At 40.5% G+C, this 20,036-nt stretch overlaps 1 protein-coding gene across 8 annotated transcripts; it reads right to left on the reverse strand.

The window, feature by feature from the left end:
• Positions 1-5,427: 5,427 nt before the first annotated feature.
• RWDD3 (RWD domain containing 3) lies at positions 5,428-19,913 on the reverse strand. Of its 8 annotated transcripts, XM_065518506.2 has the most exons (6): positions 19,732-19,913; positions 17,433-19,110; positions 16,805-16,918; positions 7,951-8,438; positions 6,002-6,117; positions 5,428-5,903 (listed from the first exon to the last, which is right to left on the reverse strand). In XM_065518506.2, exons 4-6 carry the CDS (start codon positions 8,389-8,391, stop codon positions 5,789-5,791), a joined length of 672 nt encoding a protein of 223 aa, XP_065374578.1. In that variant the 5' UTR covers positions 8,392-8,438; positions 16,805-16,918; positions 17,433-19,110; positions 19,732-19,913; the 3' UTR covers positions 5,428-5,788. The 8 variants fall into 8 exon arrangements, 6 of the variants coding, with proteins under 6 accessions (XP_065374578.1, XP_015287962.1, XP_005542711.1 ...); XM_015432476.3 differs by lacking the exon at positions 17,433-19,110; XR_010576943.2 differs by lacking the exons at positions 16,805-16,918; positions 17,433-19,110 and having other exon boundaries at positions 7,934-8,438.
• Positions 19,914-20,036: the final 123 nt, after the last annotated feature.

The raw sequence follows: 20,036 nt of genomic DNA on the forward strand, positions 1-20,036 counted from the left end.
GAGTAATATATATAAGATCAGGCACAAGTGGGTCCCAAAGGTACAAGTAAACTGCATGATCAAGTGGCTCAGTTATCTATAGTAGCTACTCTTCTGCACAGCTTCCTCTTTCTCAGTCCACACTGAGGATCTTATGGGGAGTTCCGATAACTTGATAACCAAGGAAGACAGATTTCAGGCCTGATTTATGGGTGGTTCTTCACAATATTCTTCACTTCAGCAATTTCGACTCCAATCTGGAGTGTCTCCGAAAGATAGAAGTCAAGAGAAATTTACTCAGTGGGTAGAACTTAGAGCAGTAATTCTGGTTGTGTACCTTCTCTAGGTAAAGAGATACCCCGAGGTATTTTTATAGTATTTCATGAGCAGCAGCTAACAGGTTGATCAGAAGGTCACAGACTTTGAAGAACAAAATAAAAGGACTAATGAAAAAGAGACATGGGGCAGAGGTATATGAATGGAGTTCTCAGGCTGAGCACAAAATGTGAGGATATTTGTGTCCCATGTGATGTTTATCAAAGGGAAACCACTGCAGAGAAGACCTCCATCCATCAAATAGATGAGTTGAATCCTCCTGTGCATGTTAGTCAGCCTCTTTCCCTAGCACCCCAGTGCTTGCTTAGTGGGCTCAGGTACAAATTAAATACAGCAGCAGGGAAGGAGGTTATTCATGGGTTCAACAACATGAAATTTCCCTCACCAAAGGTAATCTTGCTAACCTGCTGAGTACCTAACCTGCTAAAAACAAAGACCCATAGTGAGCCACCAAAAAGGCCTCCCCTCCTAAAAAACACCAGCTACCTGGTGGCTGATTAATTACATGGGATCCCTTCCCTAATGGAAGGGCCAGCAAATTGTCCTTATTAAACTGATACTTCTGGATATGAATCTGAAGTCCCTTCCTCTAATACAACCAACTATGATCCTATAGACATGATATCCCTCACAATATAACTTCTGAATCAGAAACTCATTTCACAACAAAATAAAAGTAGCAATGGATGAAATTCATAGGCCTTTCCATATACCTAATCACCCCGAAGTGGCTGGCTTGGTAGAATAACATAATGACCTGTTAAGACTCAGTTATGCTGGGTGTGGTGGCTCACATCTATAATCCCAGCACTTTGGGAGGCTGAGGCAGGCAGATCACTTGAGGTCAGGAGTTCGAGACCCACCTGGCCGACATGGTGAAACCTCGTCTCTACTAAAAATGCAAAAAAAAATAGCTGGGTGTGGTGACATGCACCTGTAATCCCAGCTACTCAGGAGGCTGAAGCATGAGAATCACTTGAACCCAGGAGGTGGATGTTGCAGTGAGCTGAGATCACACCACTGCACTCCAGCCTGCGTGGCAGAGCAAGACTGTCTCAAAAAAAAAAAAAAAAAACCTAACTCAGTTATTAGTCCTGGTGAGAGACAAGCCCCTGAGAGATTTCATTGCTATTATAGAAAATGTAGCATATAGTTTGAACCAGTGATCAGCATACAATTATATTTCTGCCATTGCCAGAATACATAGGTCCAGGAATCAAGGGATAAAAATAGGACTGATTCCTCTTAGTAGTATACTTAATAAACCTCTCACAGAATTTCTAATTCTCATCCCTGTAAACTTGGACTATGCTAGTTTACAGGTCTTAGTTCACAAGGGAAGAATGCTTCTACCAGGGCACATAAAATGGTTCAAATGAATTGAAAATTGAGACTGATGCCTAAATATATTAGGCTTCTTATGACACTAAACTAAAAAACAAAGAGATCCCTGTATTGGTTGGGGTGACTGATCTAGAGTATTATTAGGGATATTGGTTTGCTGCTACACAATGAGGTCAAGGACCCCAGGGGAATCTCTGGATTGCCTCTTAAGACCTATTTAATAGTGAAAATTAATAAGCACCTCAACTACTAAGGACTCAGACCAATCCAGAATGAAGAGTCAGCTTCCCTACTAGGTAAAGAACATTTGCCAGCTAAAGTGCTGGCCAGGAGCAATGAAAAATTAAGTAGAGGAAGAAGTTACAAATATCAACTACAGCTTCATGACCAGTTACAGAAACAAGTACCAAAGTAGTTGTGTAAATGTGCTTCATTGTTTGGTTTAAATATCTTTGTATATAATAACTATTTTTTTCCTTCCCCCTCTCAAGCCTTAGGAGTATAAGGAATGCCACTAATACTAGTGATAGTGATTTACAGTTTAATCTTCAAGCTACAGAATATCCAGGTGGGACTGTGACTAAACTAGAAGAATTAACACCAATGAGAACAATAGTAATTGGTGGGACTCTTTCTCTCCTTTCTGAGGCAATGATGAGTTTCATAAACAACAGAGAGTTAAATCTACATAGACAGAAGCATAAAACTGTTATTGCGGCACAGAAATTTAAATATGGGTAGAAAGATGTGTGTGGATGCTTAATATCTGAAAGTAAGGGTACTGGTTGGTTATTTTCTGTGGGCACTGAGCCCTCTCCCCATTTCACACACACATAGCCATCCTTCTATAGTCAGCTCTGTTCTCCTGAGGCTGAAATTCTGCGATCTACATTCCCCAGACTTCCTTGCCCGCTTGGTTCCTGTTAGGCTTGTCAATAGAAGGCACTTCTGGGAGATCAGAAGGTAGCACAGATAGCACTGTGATCCTTGTTGGCAGTCGGTATAGCGGTAACAGGGGTGGAGTGAGTCCAGATTTGAATGGACCAGAGACAGCACCTATTAGCAATTTTAGCTCTGGTCTAGGAAGGATTTGAGGAGTCTCCAATAGTGCAATAGCAGATGTAGGCTCTTAGCAGTTTCTAAACTCTGAGTGTCTCACCCTTCTCCTTTTCTTTTCTTTTATCCAGCCCCACTCCCTCTCCTTTTAACTCTTACAGCCTTTTTAATTTGTAATCAATGTCTGTTTTAAATTTACTGTTTGAAATGCCTACACTAGTTTCTGATTTCCTAACTGGACCTTAACTGATTAACCATCCCTTGAGCTCCTGCATTTTTCAGTTCCAGAGTTTTTCTTTTTTTTGAGATAGAGTCTCAATCTGTCACCCAGGCTGGAGTGCAGTGGCACGATCTCAGCTCAGCTCACTCCCCAGCTCAAGCAATCCTCCCACCTCAGCCTCCTGAGTAGCTGGGACTACAGGTACATGCCACCACGCCCAGCTAACAGTTTATATATTTTTTGCAGAGACATGTTTCACCACATTATCCAGGCTGGTTTTGAACTCCTGAGTTCAAGCAATCTACGCACCTCAGCCTCACAAGTTCCTGGGATTACAGACGCGAGCTACCACAACCATTTCTATTGCCTGTTTTTTCTGCTGTTTCTGTCTTGTCTCTTCATGTATCCAGTTACCTCTGATCATTTGCTAGATACTAAATTTTGAAATAATTTATAGATATAATTTGAGGCCTTAGGAAGATGTTAGCTTCCTTCAAAGAAGATTTGGAGGACTTAAGACTATTAGAATCACAGAGACCTTCATCCAAGTTGAAGATTTAAGATTTTCTGGACCCACCAGAATTCTCAAACCTTACCTATAGTCTAGGACAATTGGTTTATGTACAGTTCACCTTTATTAACACAGTGTAGTCCTTTAGGGGTCCTACCTCTTGGCCCCACCTGCTTTATCCTCCAGACCCCAAATTTACTCCCTAGATCTTCAAGCTGACAAAAATGAACTCAGCCCTTCAGCTGACTATTGCAGGGTGGCAAATGTACGCATAGGAAGAAATAGCCCTAAGTGCTAGGTTTACTTCTCTGAATTCCTCTCCCCTCCAGGATTTAGCCCAGCAATTTTCACTGTCTTATTGACTTTGATTCTTTTTAAGAGGATGTGTTTTATATTTTGTTTTTAGTTTTCTTCAGTGAAAAGCTGGTCCGCCATCACTGAAGCAGAAGTCTTAATTATCTTTTCATAAGTATCTCAAGCTGAAAAGAAAGCAGAGTTTGAGGCAAAAATATCAATGGAAATAATTAAGAGTCTCTTCCTCTAATACTCAAGAAATACCAAAGAGACTCATAGCTTTTTGGTATATAATTTAAAATTTTATTTTATCCAAAGGTCAAATTACATTTATATAAATCGCTAACTCTGTCAAGATTTAGTTTTCTATTCTGGTGTGTATGTATCTGTGAAAGACTTACATGTAAACATCTAAGAAAGTAATAATAACCAATACTTTTAAAAAATAATTTTAGCAGATAGAAATATCATTAAGTTGGAGAAAGTCATTACAGCGAACATTCAAGTTGATCTGATTCAAGCTCTTCTGTAAAGAGTCAAATTTGAGGATGAAAGGCTAAAAGGGCAACAGAAAGCATAAGCAGGAAGATATTTTTGCAGAGAAGAGTCAAGGTAAAATATTATATCATGATCCCCTCAATCCATCTCAACCACATGGCCAATATTCTCCACTCTTTTCTTTTTCGTTATGTTAATTTTCACTGAAACTTCAGTAAATCAAATGAAGGGGTAATAATGAGCAACCCCAAATTTTCAAGCCTATTTCTCATTTCTGCGTACCAGAAGGGTAGCTTCTCCTTGTTCTACATGCTTTTGCCATAGAATAATCTAACTACATTTACCAGTTCTCCAAAACACACACACACACACACACACACACACACAACACACTAGAATGAGAGTAAATAAATTGAACATCTCCTCATTAAAGAAACCCATAAAATAATCAACAGATAGGTATAATTAAATTACAAAGGTACCTGAAAATAAGACCATCAGATTGAACTGACATCATCACAGAACACTACTGTCAGGAAACACTGCTCAGCATGCCACATTCTCCTCACTTCCCTCCCCCATCAGTTATAATTGTATAATGATATCACTAGACTTCATAGGTGGCAGTGAAAGGGATTCACTTGGCCTTTCTTCCATGACTCAGCCCCTTATTTTAGCAGCCCAGGTGGCTTCATGTGTACAAATATCCTTTCTGAGATATAAATGTCTACTTATATTTTATTACAGATTTTAATGTAAGTTTTATGGCTTCTTCTCTCATTAGTTCATGATAAATATATTTTACCATGTTTTGACAGATTTCATAATAAAAATAGTATTTTTATATAATTTCCTCCATCTAGCAAGGCAGGTTCATTCTGTATGAACATTTCTCTTCTTATAAAACAAGAAGTTCAATTTTTCAAATAAGAATTTTAATTGGAATCAAATCTCTAGTCCTAAGGCTAGCAAGTATCATGCTATTCTAAAACACCCTCAAAAAGCAACTGTAAATCTGGTCCTATAGAACTTTGTATTTAAACTAACAATTTATGTAATTCCATAAAAAAAAAAGCGGTGTTATATTTTTCTTAACATTTATTAAAACATTAGACATAAGCTGAATGGGGGAAAATGGCGATCAAATGCTAAAAATATAAACATAAAAAAGTAAACATGAAAACAAATCTCTTTTTAAAAAATCATTTAATTACAAGAAAATTAGCCAGAAAATTACATAGTTCCAAACAAATATTGTCTATAAAAACAAGTGTTCATTTACTGTGTTTTTGAATGTGTCTTTTAAATAATGTCTCATCTACTGAACCTAGTCTTTCCTGGCAAACATTAGAATATACAAGTTTTCTTCATGTTTAATATTTCATAAAACAGAACTGGCTTTTGTTCCTGAAGTTAGAATGATGCCTATCATTTTGCTTCAGAGAAACTAAAATTGCTCCCTGGTGACTATTTCAATTAACCACTCCCAAAATCCAATGCAAAAACAACAAAAACACTGCTATTTTACTAAAAGATTCCTGTCTTCCATTTCATTTTACCAGCGCAAGTACAAATTCGGAGAAAAGCTTCTTAAGTCCTGCAGTTTCAAATTCCTTTTGTAATTCATCCAACGCTGAATACTCTTTGACTTCAAATGCCAGAAACCTGCATTATACAAGAGAAACTCATGAATATGCCTAGATTTGTCAGAGTATAATTATCGATTCAGTTGCTTTTCCATCTGCAATAGTACTAAATTATACCTTTTGTGTTCTGTCTGTACTTTTGTTTCAAACAGCACACTAATCATTTTCTCTTTGCATTTCTTTCCACTTGAGTCCACATCTACTTTGGAGGTTTTCTGAAGAATCAGGTACTCCTAAATAATAAATCAGCACATTAAATACGTATCTTACTCTGAATCTTAAAGTCCTAGTTGTAAAGGAGCCATAAACCTGTAGGCTTATTTTCATGCTTAAAGAATACCCCTTTTTTAAATCAAGCAGTAAGAATTTTTACATACTTGTTTTTACATACTTGGCAGAATAATGTAGTGGTGAATACAGGAGTAAAGAACAATATAATCCAACTCCCCAAGTTTAAATCTGGATTGAACTGCCTACTAGTTCTTACTCTTGGCTGGTTACTTAAATCCTCTGTGGCTCAGTTGCCTTCTCCATAAAATGGGATTAATAGCAGGATCTACCTCATGGGGAAGTTGTACTGATTAAATGAAATAATACATGCAAAGCACTAGAGGAGTACCTGGATATAGCACCATGGCACGCTTGAGAGCACAAGCCACTGTTCTTACTATTACAAATTCAGCAGCTAAATGACATTACCAGGCACACAGCACTTAGCATTCCAAATTGATAGCATCTATAAATACGTACCTATACATCCTCAATCCTAGTATACAATCTTATAAAAATATGAGAAATTTATATAAAATGACATTTTAAAGAGAGCTGAAAAAAGATCTCCTAAAAAAGTATTATTTCTCTACATTAGCAGGGTTCTAGTAAATATAAATAAATACTTGTTAATTAATTGATGTTTCAATCTGAGTAACAACATCTGCAAAATAGCTGTGTTTAGCCTAATATTCCTGAGCTGGCTTAAAGAGAAATCTGAGCCTTTTAGGTAAAGATGAGCAAGAAAATTAATTTGTATTTATTTTTTGTCAGCTATTATTTTACCCAAAAGGATCAAACGTTATAGATATACTACAAATCACTTTAAAACAAGAGGTTCCTCAGTCAGCCCCAATCCAAGATATGTATTAAATCTGAATTACTGTTGTATCTGTATACTTTAACCCAGCATGAGTCTGGTTAACCAAATGCCAAAGTAGTTTTGTGATAAGAGCCCATCATGAAAAAACTAGGTCATTATTCTACAAATCTTTAAGATTATAGGCTGTTCACACTAAATTTGTCTTAAATAAATTCAAATGTAATTATTCGTGACCTAACGTATCTGAAAGTATAAAACCTATTAAGTGATTTGTAGCTCTTCTAAGATTTAAAATATAAAAAAGTTTTCCTCATCGTGTCCCACCTAAAACAGGTCAGATGAGATTAGAATAAGAACTTGAAAAATCTGAAGAAGATGATGATTTTGAAAGCAATTGCTGAGACAAGTCAGGTGGAAAGCAAAAGTTAGGTAGGAGGTGACAAGTTGACAGCCCTAATGATTCTACTTCTACTAACATGAAATCTCAGTTATAACAGACAAGCTCCTGTTTCCAGGTATTATAGATACCAAATTAAAGTGTCAGAATGTATTTTTAACAGCCAGAAAGTTACAAATCTTGCAGACTATCCACAAATACACACCTTGTTGTGCCTAACTATGGGAAGAAGTATTAATATGCACAAACTTTTAGTGCACATTTATAAAGTTCAAGCTCATAGCTAATTACAGAAACAAACACTCATGTGCCACAGAGCTTTTAAAAAACCTGTCACTTTATTAAGTAACATGATTTTTAAAATGTAATCTTATTCTTCAAGCTTTGCAAGTTTGTACTTGTAATTAGCAGTCAGACATTCTTTAAAAAGAAAAGGAAGATCCATTAAGATGGTAATAATGAAAGCAGAAACATCTTAATAATTAATCTATCCCATTGTTACAAAACACACTTAAAGACACACCATTTTAAGCAGAAAATAGCCAGATTCATACTCAACATTTAACTTTTTGGCACCTTGAGGTTGTTTCTGTCTCCCTGTAGTAAAATCAGTATTATTTTACCCATGAACATCAGTCTTCCTGTCAGCCTTAAATCTGAAGCCCACTTCTCCACAGTTTTGACATATTTAGTCTTTGCTCTCATGTGATCTAAATGCAAAAGAGTTATCCACAATCCATCATCCATGGTCGTGCTTGTTGAAAAAGTACACTTTTCATTGCCACTGCCAGTTTCTGGTTGGTTGAGGATATGCCTAAGATTCTGCTGAATCCAGAGAACCAGCTCATGAACCATAGGCTCTGACATAAGGCTCTCTGCTTGCTCAAGTAATTTCTCTTTCACAGTCACACACTGGGCCCTGGTCAACCGTTCAGAGTTAACCGAGATACCAGGTAGACATGAAGGATAATTGACTGGCAAATGGAACACCAATTCCAGAGGTATATCCGCATCCATAAATCCTTCAGCTTTTGTGTGAATTCTGAACACGGTCCCATCTGTCTCTGAAAGGCATCCAGAAATAATCATTAGCTGTACATTATTTAATTTGAATGGAACACTAGGAAGTTCAAACTTTTGTCTCAAATGTCAATTTATTTTTCATGAGAAAACTTTGAGCTATTTTATGAAGGGACACGTAATACTAGGAAAGCTATGATTCACAAATTATTTCCTTCAACCATACACATGTATTCATGTATTCACACACACCAGCGCCCAGGACTTAACTGGCATTTACACTTGCTATCACTCCATTTTTATTAAGTTACCAGAAAGGTTTTTCATCAGATAATTTTTTTTCTAGCCAGACTTAGTTGATAATTCTGAAAATCCCTAATAAACTCATATGCGCTTTCAAAGATACAATACCATGTATATACAAAATCAGTAATTAATTTAAAAATTATACACTAAATCCAACGAAAGTCATTTTATGGGAAGTCCAAGTCAAAGCAAACAATGGAATCCCCTGTGGTTGTAGGGTTGCAGAGAAACTGATGACTGCATGTGACACAGTAACTGCCTGGAATGTTCTCTTCTTATTTCAAATATATTAGTATCAGTGTAACATGAAGGTGGCAAGATGAACTGAAATTGAGTGGACATCAATTCTGCTTCTTCCAGCTCCTAAGAAGGAAGGGGAAAGCATACATAGGATATCATATGAAATCCTCTGCTCTCTTTCAGATTTGCTTGGCTTCACCCTCTGATGTGTTCCACACCACTTCACGCAACTTTTCAAAAAGATGATAAAACGTCAGGCTGAGTAGAACAGAACTGGGTGCAAATAAATCTCTCTGAAGCTAACTTGCCTCTCTCCACCCCTACTTCCCTCTGCATGTGCCTTTGCTTTATTCCTCTGCATGAGAGAAGCAGTCAAATCTTTCCTATTTTCATACCTGGACTGCTGCTCAACAGCCTCAGCAACTGAAACCTGAATGTATCCCCATTTTAAAGAATAGAACATTAAAACTGCTTCCTAGCCTTCTGATTCCACATATATAAAAGCCATTGCTACAGACATTGATTCATACAGGACCAGATACATCTGTTACAGAGTTTTTCTTTCATATACTCTTCAGTACCAGCTGCAAGGAACGACTATTTTAGGACATCATCTGGAAACACAGACAGTTAACCGTTATAAATAGGTGTATTTCATAAGAAAAATTTTCCAAATGTAACTTTGTACATTCCTCCAAAACCCATTATGCTTCTCAAAATCCCTTCTTCTTCTATCTAGTTACTTATCCTTTTTTTTTTTTTTTTTGAGACAGAGTCTCTGTCGCCCAGACTGGAGTGCAGTGGCATGATCTCGGCTCACTGCAACCTCCGCCTCCCAGGTTCAGGAGATGATTCTCCTGCCTCAGCCTCCAGAGTAGCTGGGATTACAGGCATGTGCCACCATGCCCAACTAATTTTTGTATTTTTAGTAGAGACAGGGTTTTTCCATGTTAGCCAGGATGGTCTCAAACTCCTGACCTCAGGTGATCCGCCCGCCTTGGCCTCCCAAAGTGGTGGGATTATAGGCATGAGCCACCACACCCAGCCTAAGTACTTATCCTTTTTAAAAAAATATTTTATTGTTAAAGTAGGCTGCCTATGTTAAAAGAGTACATTTCAATATGTAAAACAGACATTACAAACAGAACTGCAGACAACATATGACCATTTAGGCTGAATAAACTTTCTAGTAATCATCTAGAGAGTTGACATTCTCTCTTCAAGGAGGAGGAGAACTTTTAAAGATCTTCAATCATTCATCATTCAACATTCACTGAACACCTACTAAGCTCAAGGCACTGTACTAGTCTCTGAGGGAAAATGACAGGTAAGACACAGATCCCATCATATTGACTCAATCCAGTGTTTCAGAACACGAGAGCGGGGATATATTCCAAGTGATCTTCCTTGACTTCTCTTCTACACCTAAACATTTCTTTATTCATCTTTATTCATAAATATGCATACATATACATGTACATATAATTTATATAAACATAAATGTCTGTGTTGGTAGATAATTCTCCAGGGATCTGGAGTGGGAGTTCAGTCAGGGTGGTGGGAAAAATTGTAGAAGAAAAATTAAAAGATAGTTATAGGAAATAGTCACAAACCTTCTTGGAAGGCCGGGGGCGTTGCATAGCTTCAGTAAAAGATTTGGCTGAAAGCAGCCTAATCCTCTTTACCTTGAGTTGATAGCAAAAGAGCAAATAACAAGGGAATGTGGGGGAGTTTACCTAAATAACTTGTTTACTCATGTGGTCCTAAGACCAACCTTTGATTTTCCATGGGTGCATGACTGCTCTCTACTGGGGGCGGGCGAGGGGATGGCAATGTTAATTACCCACTAGTGGTGTTTACTCGTCGCCTTTGTCAATCTGTACTAAATAAATGTGAACTTCGCCGGCTTATTGGGGCCCACACTGCAGATTCAGGAGCAGAACCCCCTTAGCCACACTGACAGGCAAAATATCTGTGTCAGTGTACATCTCTCATCCATCGCTAGGTCAGTGTGTGCAGGTCAGATGGCCACAATCTAGCATTTCTAAATGCCTTCTGAAAAAAGGGCATCAACAGCTTTGTTCAAGGACATGTGTATAACCAACAGCCTTGGAAGCTAGAGTTTCTCCCTCCAGGTCAGGGGGCAGATTTGTTTCCTAAGCAATATAAGGTAACATACTCCTTCAGGACAAAGATTGAGCAGGATCACTAGCAGCCCCCTCATAAGACCAGAGGGTTCCTAAGCTCACTGCCCCTCAGCTATAACAAAGACCCACTGAATGCATAGTATACACCTCAGCCTACCTCCACATCACACCATTGAACTTGGGGGACAAGGAGAATCAATGTGAACACGAAGCTAATGCTGCCTGCTGTGCAGTAAGCAGTGACTGTCCAAATCTATCTGGGTTCACTGTCTCCTTACTGGCTGAATCCATGGAAGTGTGCTAGTGACCAAGGAACTGCAGTTGTCACTGCTACCTAAGAACTGCTGGGCCACTTGATTACACTTTTTTTATTTTTAATCATCTTGCTCTTTTTAACTGTTTTATCTGAGAAAGAAGTGTCTTCCTCCCTTCCACAGGAAACCCTATCACTGGTCTTGTGCTTGTTTTTTGTTTTTGTTTGCTTTTTGAGACTGGGTCTCACTCTGTCACCCAGGCTAGAGTGTAGTGGGATGATCATGGCTCACTGCAGTGTTGACCTCCTGGGCTCAAACAGTCCTCCCACCTCAGCCTCCTGAGTAGCTGAGATTACAGGCATGTACCATCATGCCTGGCTAATTTTTATTATTATTTTTTGTAGAGATGGGGGCCTTGCTATGTTGCCCAGGCTGGTATTGAACTTCTGGCCTCAAGCAATCCTCCCATATTGGCCTCCCAAAGTGCTAGGATAACAGGTGGTGTGCCACCACACCTGGGCAGTGCTTGTATTTTCTATCCCTCCCTCTAATTATTCCTCTCCTCTACTAAGAAAATATTTATCTTCTTGTATGGAAAAAAAAAATTCAGTGCTACTAATTCCCTTAAGCTACTGACCTATCATTCTCTATCCTTTCATCTGCAGTCTTCTTAAAATATAATTCTCTCATCCATTTTGCCACAAGCCACTCTTTTCACAACTACTTGTACCATGACTTCCAACATACCTTGTCTCTGAAGCTCCTTTCTCAAACGTTACCAATGACCTCCTAATTACCACTGTGCAAGAAAGAGAAAACGCAGCAGGAGTGGGGTGCTCAAATTATGCACATTCCCATGAACAGCCTGTCTTCAGGACTGGCTCCTAAGAGCTGAGCTAAGAGTCCTGGTAACATTCCACCTGTTAATAGTGTGGGTTTTATCAGGAGGTGAAGCTTGTAGTGAGCCGAGATCACGTCACTGCACTCCAGCCTGGGCAACAGAGTGAGACTCCATCTCAAAAAAAAAAAAGAGTATGGGTTTCATTTTTTATTTATTCTTTTTTTTTTTTTTTTTTGTATGCCTGAAGTGTTGGACCACACAGTCTGATTAAAGGATTTAGGCTAAAAATGTGATGTATGGTAAATCTTCTTGCTCTAGAGACTGGAGTCTAAGTAGCTGAAATGAGTCACGTAAGTATTACATGCTGACAAGATTGACCCCAATTAAAATTCTGACAAGGAGGCTCAAATGAGCTGTCCTGGTTGGGAACACATGTCACATGTTGTCACACATGATTGCTAAGAAAATTAAGCATGTCTGTGTGACCCTACTAGAGGAGACACCTGGACACTTGCTCCCAGTTTCTCCTGGACTTCATTCCATGCAACTCTTTCTTTGTTCATTTTAGTCTGTATTCTTACACTGCAATAAACTCCAACCATGAATATAACAGTTTTTCTGGGTCCTATAAGTGCTTCTGGCAAATCACTGAGTGTGAGGGTGCTTTGGGCACCCCTGACATAGCCACATTCTGTGGCCCTTATCCAGTCCTACCCTTCTATAGCTTCTGAACCTGCTGAACCAATCTCAAAATTCTCTTCCCTTACCGCCCAGGCACCACAGTGTCCTGGTTCTTTTTCTACATCCCTGCTCATCGCTGCACTGTTTTTCTACTTTTCCTAAACCCCTAAATGACAGGCATTCTCTAAAGCATAATTCCACAAACAACTTTCTTCCTCCAGTTATCTAGGCTTTTTTTTTTTTTTTTTTTGAGACGGAGTCTCGCTCTGTTGCCCAGGCTGGAGTGCAGTGGTGTGATCTCGGCTCACTGCAACCTCCGCCTCCCAGGTCCAAGCAATTCGCCTGCCTCAGCCTCCCGAGTAGCCAGGATTACATGTGCCCGCCACCACACCTGGCTCATTTTTGTGTTTTTAGTAGAGATGGGGTTTCACCATGTTGGCTAGGCTGGTCTCAAACACCTGACCTCAGGTGATCCGCCCACCTCGGCCTCGGCCTCCCAAAGTGCTGGGATTACAGGTGTGACTCACAACACCTGGCCTAGGCATAAAATCTTAAAGCTGCCTTCCACTTTTTTTTTTCCCTCCTTTCATACTTAGCATTCAACTGCCAAATCCCACAAGTCCTCCAGAATTTCTCTCCCTTCCACCCTCCTAATTCAGGCCTTTCTCTGGCTTCTGCAATAGTGGTCTCCTCGCCGCCTGCCTCTCCCCACACCAAATCATCCCAATACCACTCTCCCAAACTGAAATGAATTACAAATTCCTCCATGCAACGCCTAGGGCCAGCCTACCACTCTGACTTCCTCTCCCCTCACTCTTTGCTTCATTACCCATTTTATACCATGTCCTCAGTCTCAGGTGTTCCATCTCTGCCTCTTGCTCCTACTATCTCCAAGAAGGCCCTTAACTTTCTGTCTACTACAATTTTGTCCAGTTCCACAGTTCCTCCTTAAGTCCCACCTAATGACTTCCATGGTATTTCAAACTTATTTCATGGTATTTTCATGCCCAGAATTATTGTGGTTAAACTAAATTAACATTTTTCCAGCACTGAAATATCTTGATTTTCTTTTTAAACAGCAACCAAAATGGGGGATACAAAAAACCTTTTAAACTTTACAGTCATATAGCTTTTGGAATTGTGCTAGTAGCTTGTAATCATGGATCTCAGAGGTACAGAAATCCCTGGTACCTGTGTTAAATAATGGGCCCAAAGATGTATACATTCTGTTCCCCAGAAGCTGTGAATATGTTCCCTCACATGGCAAGAGGGTCTCTGCAGACAGGATTAAATTAAGGATTTTGATGGGGGGGATTAGCCTGGATTACCCAGGTGAGCCCTGAATGTAATCATAAGGGTCCTTATAAGGAGAAGACAGAGATTTTACTACAGAAGAAGGCAATGTATCCACACTGAAGCAAGATGCTATGCTGCAAACTTTGAAGAATCCCTTTCTGATCAAGACCCTGAGACTACCCATAGTGTTCTCCAACCTGTGCCATATAAACACCCACTGAGTCCTCTCTAGTGCAGGAAACCACATGAAAGAAACATGTTGGTAGTCCAGGGGAAAGTCTTGAAAAGCTATTGAACCAGCCATGTCAGTCCTTACTAATTTTCATTTTTCTCTGTGTTATTTTCTGGTCCTAGTCAGCAAACAGAATAGCAACGGGTGAAACTCCTGACTTTCACGTTAGAAAACTGTGACCCCCATACTAGTTATATGTTTGGAAGAAAACCGCCTTAGTTCTTTTAGGAACTGGAAAGGATTAGCATTCTTCCTAATTGGTCTTGGTAAATCCCCCTGCCCACCAGCTGCAAAATAAGATTATACAAAATGATACTGTCATCTCTACAAGAAACTGAAAAGCCCAATAACATCCTCCATTCTTCTGGTATTTAATGTGGCAATAAAATTACATACTTTTAAAAACTCATTTTCTCCTGAAAACTCTAGAAGTATGTATTGTACTCTTCCATATTTCATCTGCTTGACATTGTACAAGCAATTAAACTGGCTCCTTTTTGCCTCAGAATTTTTCATATAACACATGCACTGTAAGTCTGATTTTTTGTTTTCTTTTTTGCCATAATGAAAAAGAAAACAAAGTTGCCCCTATCTGCTTTAAGGTTATTAACAGCTTAGAAACCGTGATTAGCAGAAAAATAATTATGCTCTAAATCTAACACTAATCTCTGCCCCTCCATAGCCCCCCAAAACTTTAGTTAATAAGCTTAATTCACAAACTGATCGTTCTCAACAAACATCTATGCCCTAGAAAACTTAAGGCTTGCCCCTAGAAAACTAACATTTCCTAAGTCCAAGGCTATTTTCACGTATTCTAAAGACCCTACCAAAAGATATAGGTCTTGCCCTCTGGTTGAAGTTGATACAAATCGACTACTTGTTTCTAACCAAATCATTCTGTCTTACAGTAAGTGTGTCATTTTCATACCTAAAACACAAACTGAAACAGGTTTCAAACCTTATACTCCCTTACAAACATCTGAAAGTATGCTCCTAACCATATTCCAAATAGAAATTCAAACTAGAGAAACTCAACTTTTAGAACTCCAAATTCACACTAATGCTATATTTAAGGTTTCATTATACTTCATAAAATACAACACACGACAGAAACTCTATAAATGCAAATAACAGAAGACACTTTTAAAAAAGGTAAAATTGAAGAGAATGGGTTCTTCAGGATTCACTAAGAGCCCATTAAGAAATCATTTACATACCATATACATCTGACTTTCCCTATATTTGTATTTTTTTCTTTGCAATTGTTATATATCCTCAACATACAACTTTGAAGAAAACCACTAAGAAACCTCCAGCACCCTCTCATACTTGATAAGACAAGACTGTCTCCTCTTGCTCCAGGGCAGCTCCCAGGCAAGCATACACCAGTGCTTGTTATATGCTTCAGTTAGATTTTTACATAAGTTTCAATATAGCTTCAGAAGAAAAAAAAAAAAAACCTAAAAATAAATGAAGCTAAAAGTAGCAATCTCATCGGTTTTACAGAAGTGAGCTCAATACCGACAATCAGCAGAAAACCGAGCTGAGCAGGTTTAGAAGGGTCAATGTGTGACAGTCATGATTTATTTTATAAAAGCGTCCAAACTAATCTGAACATTAGTGTTGATAAAATGCAAAAATTCACTCTGCAGCTTCTGTGAAAACATATTACATGATATTGGATTCTCCCATCTTACAACTTTATCTGTGAGATTATTTCCAGAAGCACAACTGCCACATAAAATGAACATTGACTATGGCCACATAATCTGTGTCACTCAATTTCCCCATCAGGAAAATGGCGATACAACACCAATCTCATGCCTCTCATAGATCCACACATATATGCACAAACACTCCCCTTTGGGATTGCTCTGAACATAAGTTGGCTCACACTCATGTCTTTTCTCTGGGTGCTCATTATCTCTCTCTCTGGACAAGTATTTCCTTGCTTTCCAAGAACTATTTTCCTGATGCAACAGCCCCATCTCTCTATTAAGGAGCATGATGCAGTGCAAAGGCCCATACACCTGGAGCCTGGTGGTTATTTAACCAGTCTAAGTATCAGTTATCTTCTCTGTGAAATAAGACCAATAGTAACTCTCATCAAGTAAGATGTATTTAAAGTATCACATACATGGCAGGTCACCCCAACAAATCTGGCACCTGGACTGACTACAATGCATAGAAAAAAACAGAATATCCCTAATGGGGTCTATCCACAGCCCTCCCTTGTAGATGAGAGTGTAGGGACTTACTTAATTTGCACCCCTAAGAGACGGTTATGCCTCTTACTATGAGCTTACTATAACCATTGTAAAGAGATCAAAAGGCAGATAAAATCCCCTGAAATTCTCAGCACAAAATTAGTCCAGCTAAATGGAATCCAATTATTCAGCTTCTTCAATCTTACGGCCTTAATAGTTGATCCTTGGGTTAGCAGTCTGAGTCTTGCTGGGTTATCGTGTTACCAGGAATGCAATTCCTCTGCAACATTCTCCTGATTCCAGCAGCAAAAGGGAGAACCCTATTTGGGGGAGGCCAGAAAAGAACTGGTGTTTAGAGTGTTCTGGTATCAGGCGTGTATCCTCCAACCCAAACTGACAGTGATGGTGAGTGGTAGCCAGCAGTCTGCTGCATGTTCACTGTGCTCTGTTAAAGAAGTCCTTACTTTGTAAAAAGATGTTACGAAAACCATGGGGGGGGGAAAAAAAAGCCTTACCTTACCCTTAATTCCAAGTTGTGAACATCAAACATCCCCGTTTCAATCACTGAATTGTTCAACCTCTCAGCAACAAAATGTCCTAAGTTGTTACACTGAATTCTTTTATAATTCAATTACTTACTGATGCCAGAACACTGAATTAAATTAATTAGGAGGCATGGCTTGAAAGTCATGCTTAATTTAACAGCAGATAAAGGGTCCACAGTGTTCTCAAGATTAAGAAACTGTTTTCTTTCTATGCTTACATTTTTGGGTTTTCTCTGACCCTTCAGCAGTGTTTTATGCTCAGCTGTGTACTAATGACCCAGATCATTACCAGTTCTTTAAGGTGTGATGGGAAATTGCAGGTTCATTTTTCCAGGATAATCCCAACTGAGCCATAATAAAGGAATTTAGGAAAACTGATGATCTCTTCAAATAGCTGCCTCAGGCAGAAGTAATTATCACTAAAGAGAACAGTGGAGACAGAGAGGGAGATGGTGAAGAATTATCCAATCAGAAGAGGGATGACAAGAAAACACTAAAAGTGAGTAAATCTCTTCATATGGATTTTAAACAATTGTTTCAAAAGACGCAAGTCAGGCTGGGCACTAAAAAGAAAGCAACTCCATTACACTAATAGGTGCATAGTGCCTGGAACATAACAGTGCCCCATGAGTGGATGTAAGTGGATGAATGCAAGAAGGAATAAATGGAAGTCAACTCCCTGTCCTTCAGTGAATAACACATCCAATACATACCATGAAGGATCTTAATCTTAGATGGTTTTCTCACAACATCCAGCCCAATTTTAGACTACTTTTTTTTTTTTTTTTTTTTTTTCCCTGAGACAGAGTTTCACTCTTGTTACCCAGGCTGCAGTGCAATGGTGAGATCTTGGCTCCCTGCAACCTCCGCCTCCCGGGTTCAATTGATTCTCCTGCCTCAGCCTCCTGAGTAGCGGAGATTACAGGCACATGCCACCATGCCCAGCTAATTTTTGTACTTTTAGTAGAGACGGGGTTTCGCCATGTTGGACAGGCTAGTCTCGAACTCCTGACCTCAGGTGATCCGCCAGCCTCGGCCTCCCAGAGTGCTGGGATTGCAGGCATGAGCCACCGCGCCCGGCCTAGACTACCTTCTTAAAGGTAACCTTCTTAAAGGTTAAGCAATTTATGGTCAGAAAGTCAATTTTAATAGTAGCTACAATATAACATTAGAACGATAACTCTCATGCCCCAAACATGTACATAATGTATCTGAAAGCTAAGTGAAAACTGAGTCACTGCACTTTCTCATAAATGGCTTTTTTTTTTTTTTTTTTTTTTTTTTTTTACTCAATAGAAGCCACATACAGGGACAGTAAGTTTCACCTATCATCAAAAAATAGTGAAAAGAACCTCTCTACACTGTAAGCTCCTAGAGGCCATGGGTAGCGGTGTCTTTGAAACCCTGACAAAGTCTGCAGGCAGCAGGGATTCAATAAATGTGGGCTAACTAACTAATAAAGCTCTCAAGAGCTTGTTTAAAAAAAAAAGTATCGGAAGACCAGGCGCGGGTGGCTCACGCCTGTAATCCCAGTACTCTGGGAGGCCGAGGCGGGTGGATCACGAGGTCAGGAGATCCAGACCATCCTGGTTAACACGGTGAAACCCCGTCTCTACTAAAAATAAAAAAATTAGCCAGGCGAGGTGGCGGGCGCCTGTAGTCCCAGCTACTCTGTAGTCCCAGCTACTCCGGAGGCTGAGGCAGGGAGAATGGCGTGAACCCGGGAGGCGGAGCTTGCAGTGAGCCGAGATCGCGTCACTGCACCCCAGCCTGGGGGACAGAGCGAGACTCCACCTAAAAAAAAAAGTATATATATATAAAAATTATTTTTAAAAGTATCTTATATATATAAATTAGCCAGGCATGGTGGCACACGCCTGTGATCCCAGCTACTCGGGAGGCGGAGGCTGTAGTGAGACGAGATGGATCCACTGCACTCTAGCCAGGGCAACAGAGCGAGACTCCACCTAAAAAAAAAAAGTATCAGAAAAGCAAACAACTTGGAAATAGAATGCAGATAAAGTTGAGGTTGAGCACTGGATAAATTAAAAAGTTCAGTCAACAAACATTTACCAACTACCTACCATGTGCCTGGCCAGCACCATTCTAGGTGCCTGGAGTTATTACCAAACAGACCCTGCCCTCCTGCAACTTAAGATGTACAAATACCCGTGTAAAGTTAAAACCGGGGAGTGCTCTCGTGGGCCTAGGGCATAGTGCTTAGGAATGACACAGAACAACGAGGGGGCCTCAGCACAGGCTTCTTTACAGGGTGAGATCTGAATGGTGGGAGGCTGGGGAAGGGCCTGGGGACGCGGACCGCAGGGGCCCGCGGCTCCGGGAGCAGGACCGGCGGCAGAGGCCCCAGTGGGCCGCACCGCTCTCTTAGTGTCTCTGGGGTCGCCTCAAACTCCCGCCCGCTGCGACACCACTCCGGCCTCCAGGACGTGTCACTCCATCATTCAACTAACCCGGTCCCCATACGTGGGCCCAGGCGGGGTGCCCAGGCTCAGTGGTGGGGAGGAGCCGCAGAGAGAACGCGGGTGGCCCCTGAGGGCGCCCTGTCCCTCCCGCGCGGGGGTAGTCACCTGAGCGGCTCAGCACCTCCCACTCGTGGGGCCCGCAGAAAATCGCGGCCAGGGCCGAGAGTTCCTCACGCACGAGCTCCGCCATGGCTATGGGCCTCGCCCCCTCAGCGCTTCCCCTTCCGCTGTCGCCGCCGCCGCCGCCGCCGCCGACGCCGCCGCCTCCATTGGCCAGGAGCAGCACTGCCTGCGGCCACCCGGGGGCACCCCGCACCTCCGCAGCCGGGCAGCACGGGGGCGGAGCGAGATGGGGCGGGGGCGGAGCGAAACGAACGTGGGCGGGGCGAGACGGGGTGAGGGCAGGGGGA

This window comes from Macaca fascicularis, chromosome 1 (genome assembly GCF_037993035.2).
Source record: "Macaca fascicularis isolate 582-1 chromosome 1, T2T-MFA8v1.1".
NCBI lineage: Eukaryota > Metazoa > Chordata > Mammalia > Primates > Cercopithecidae > Macaca > Macaca fascicularis.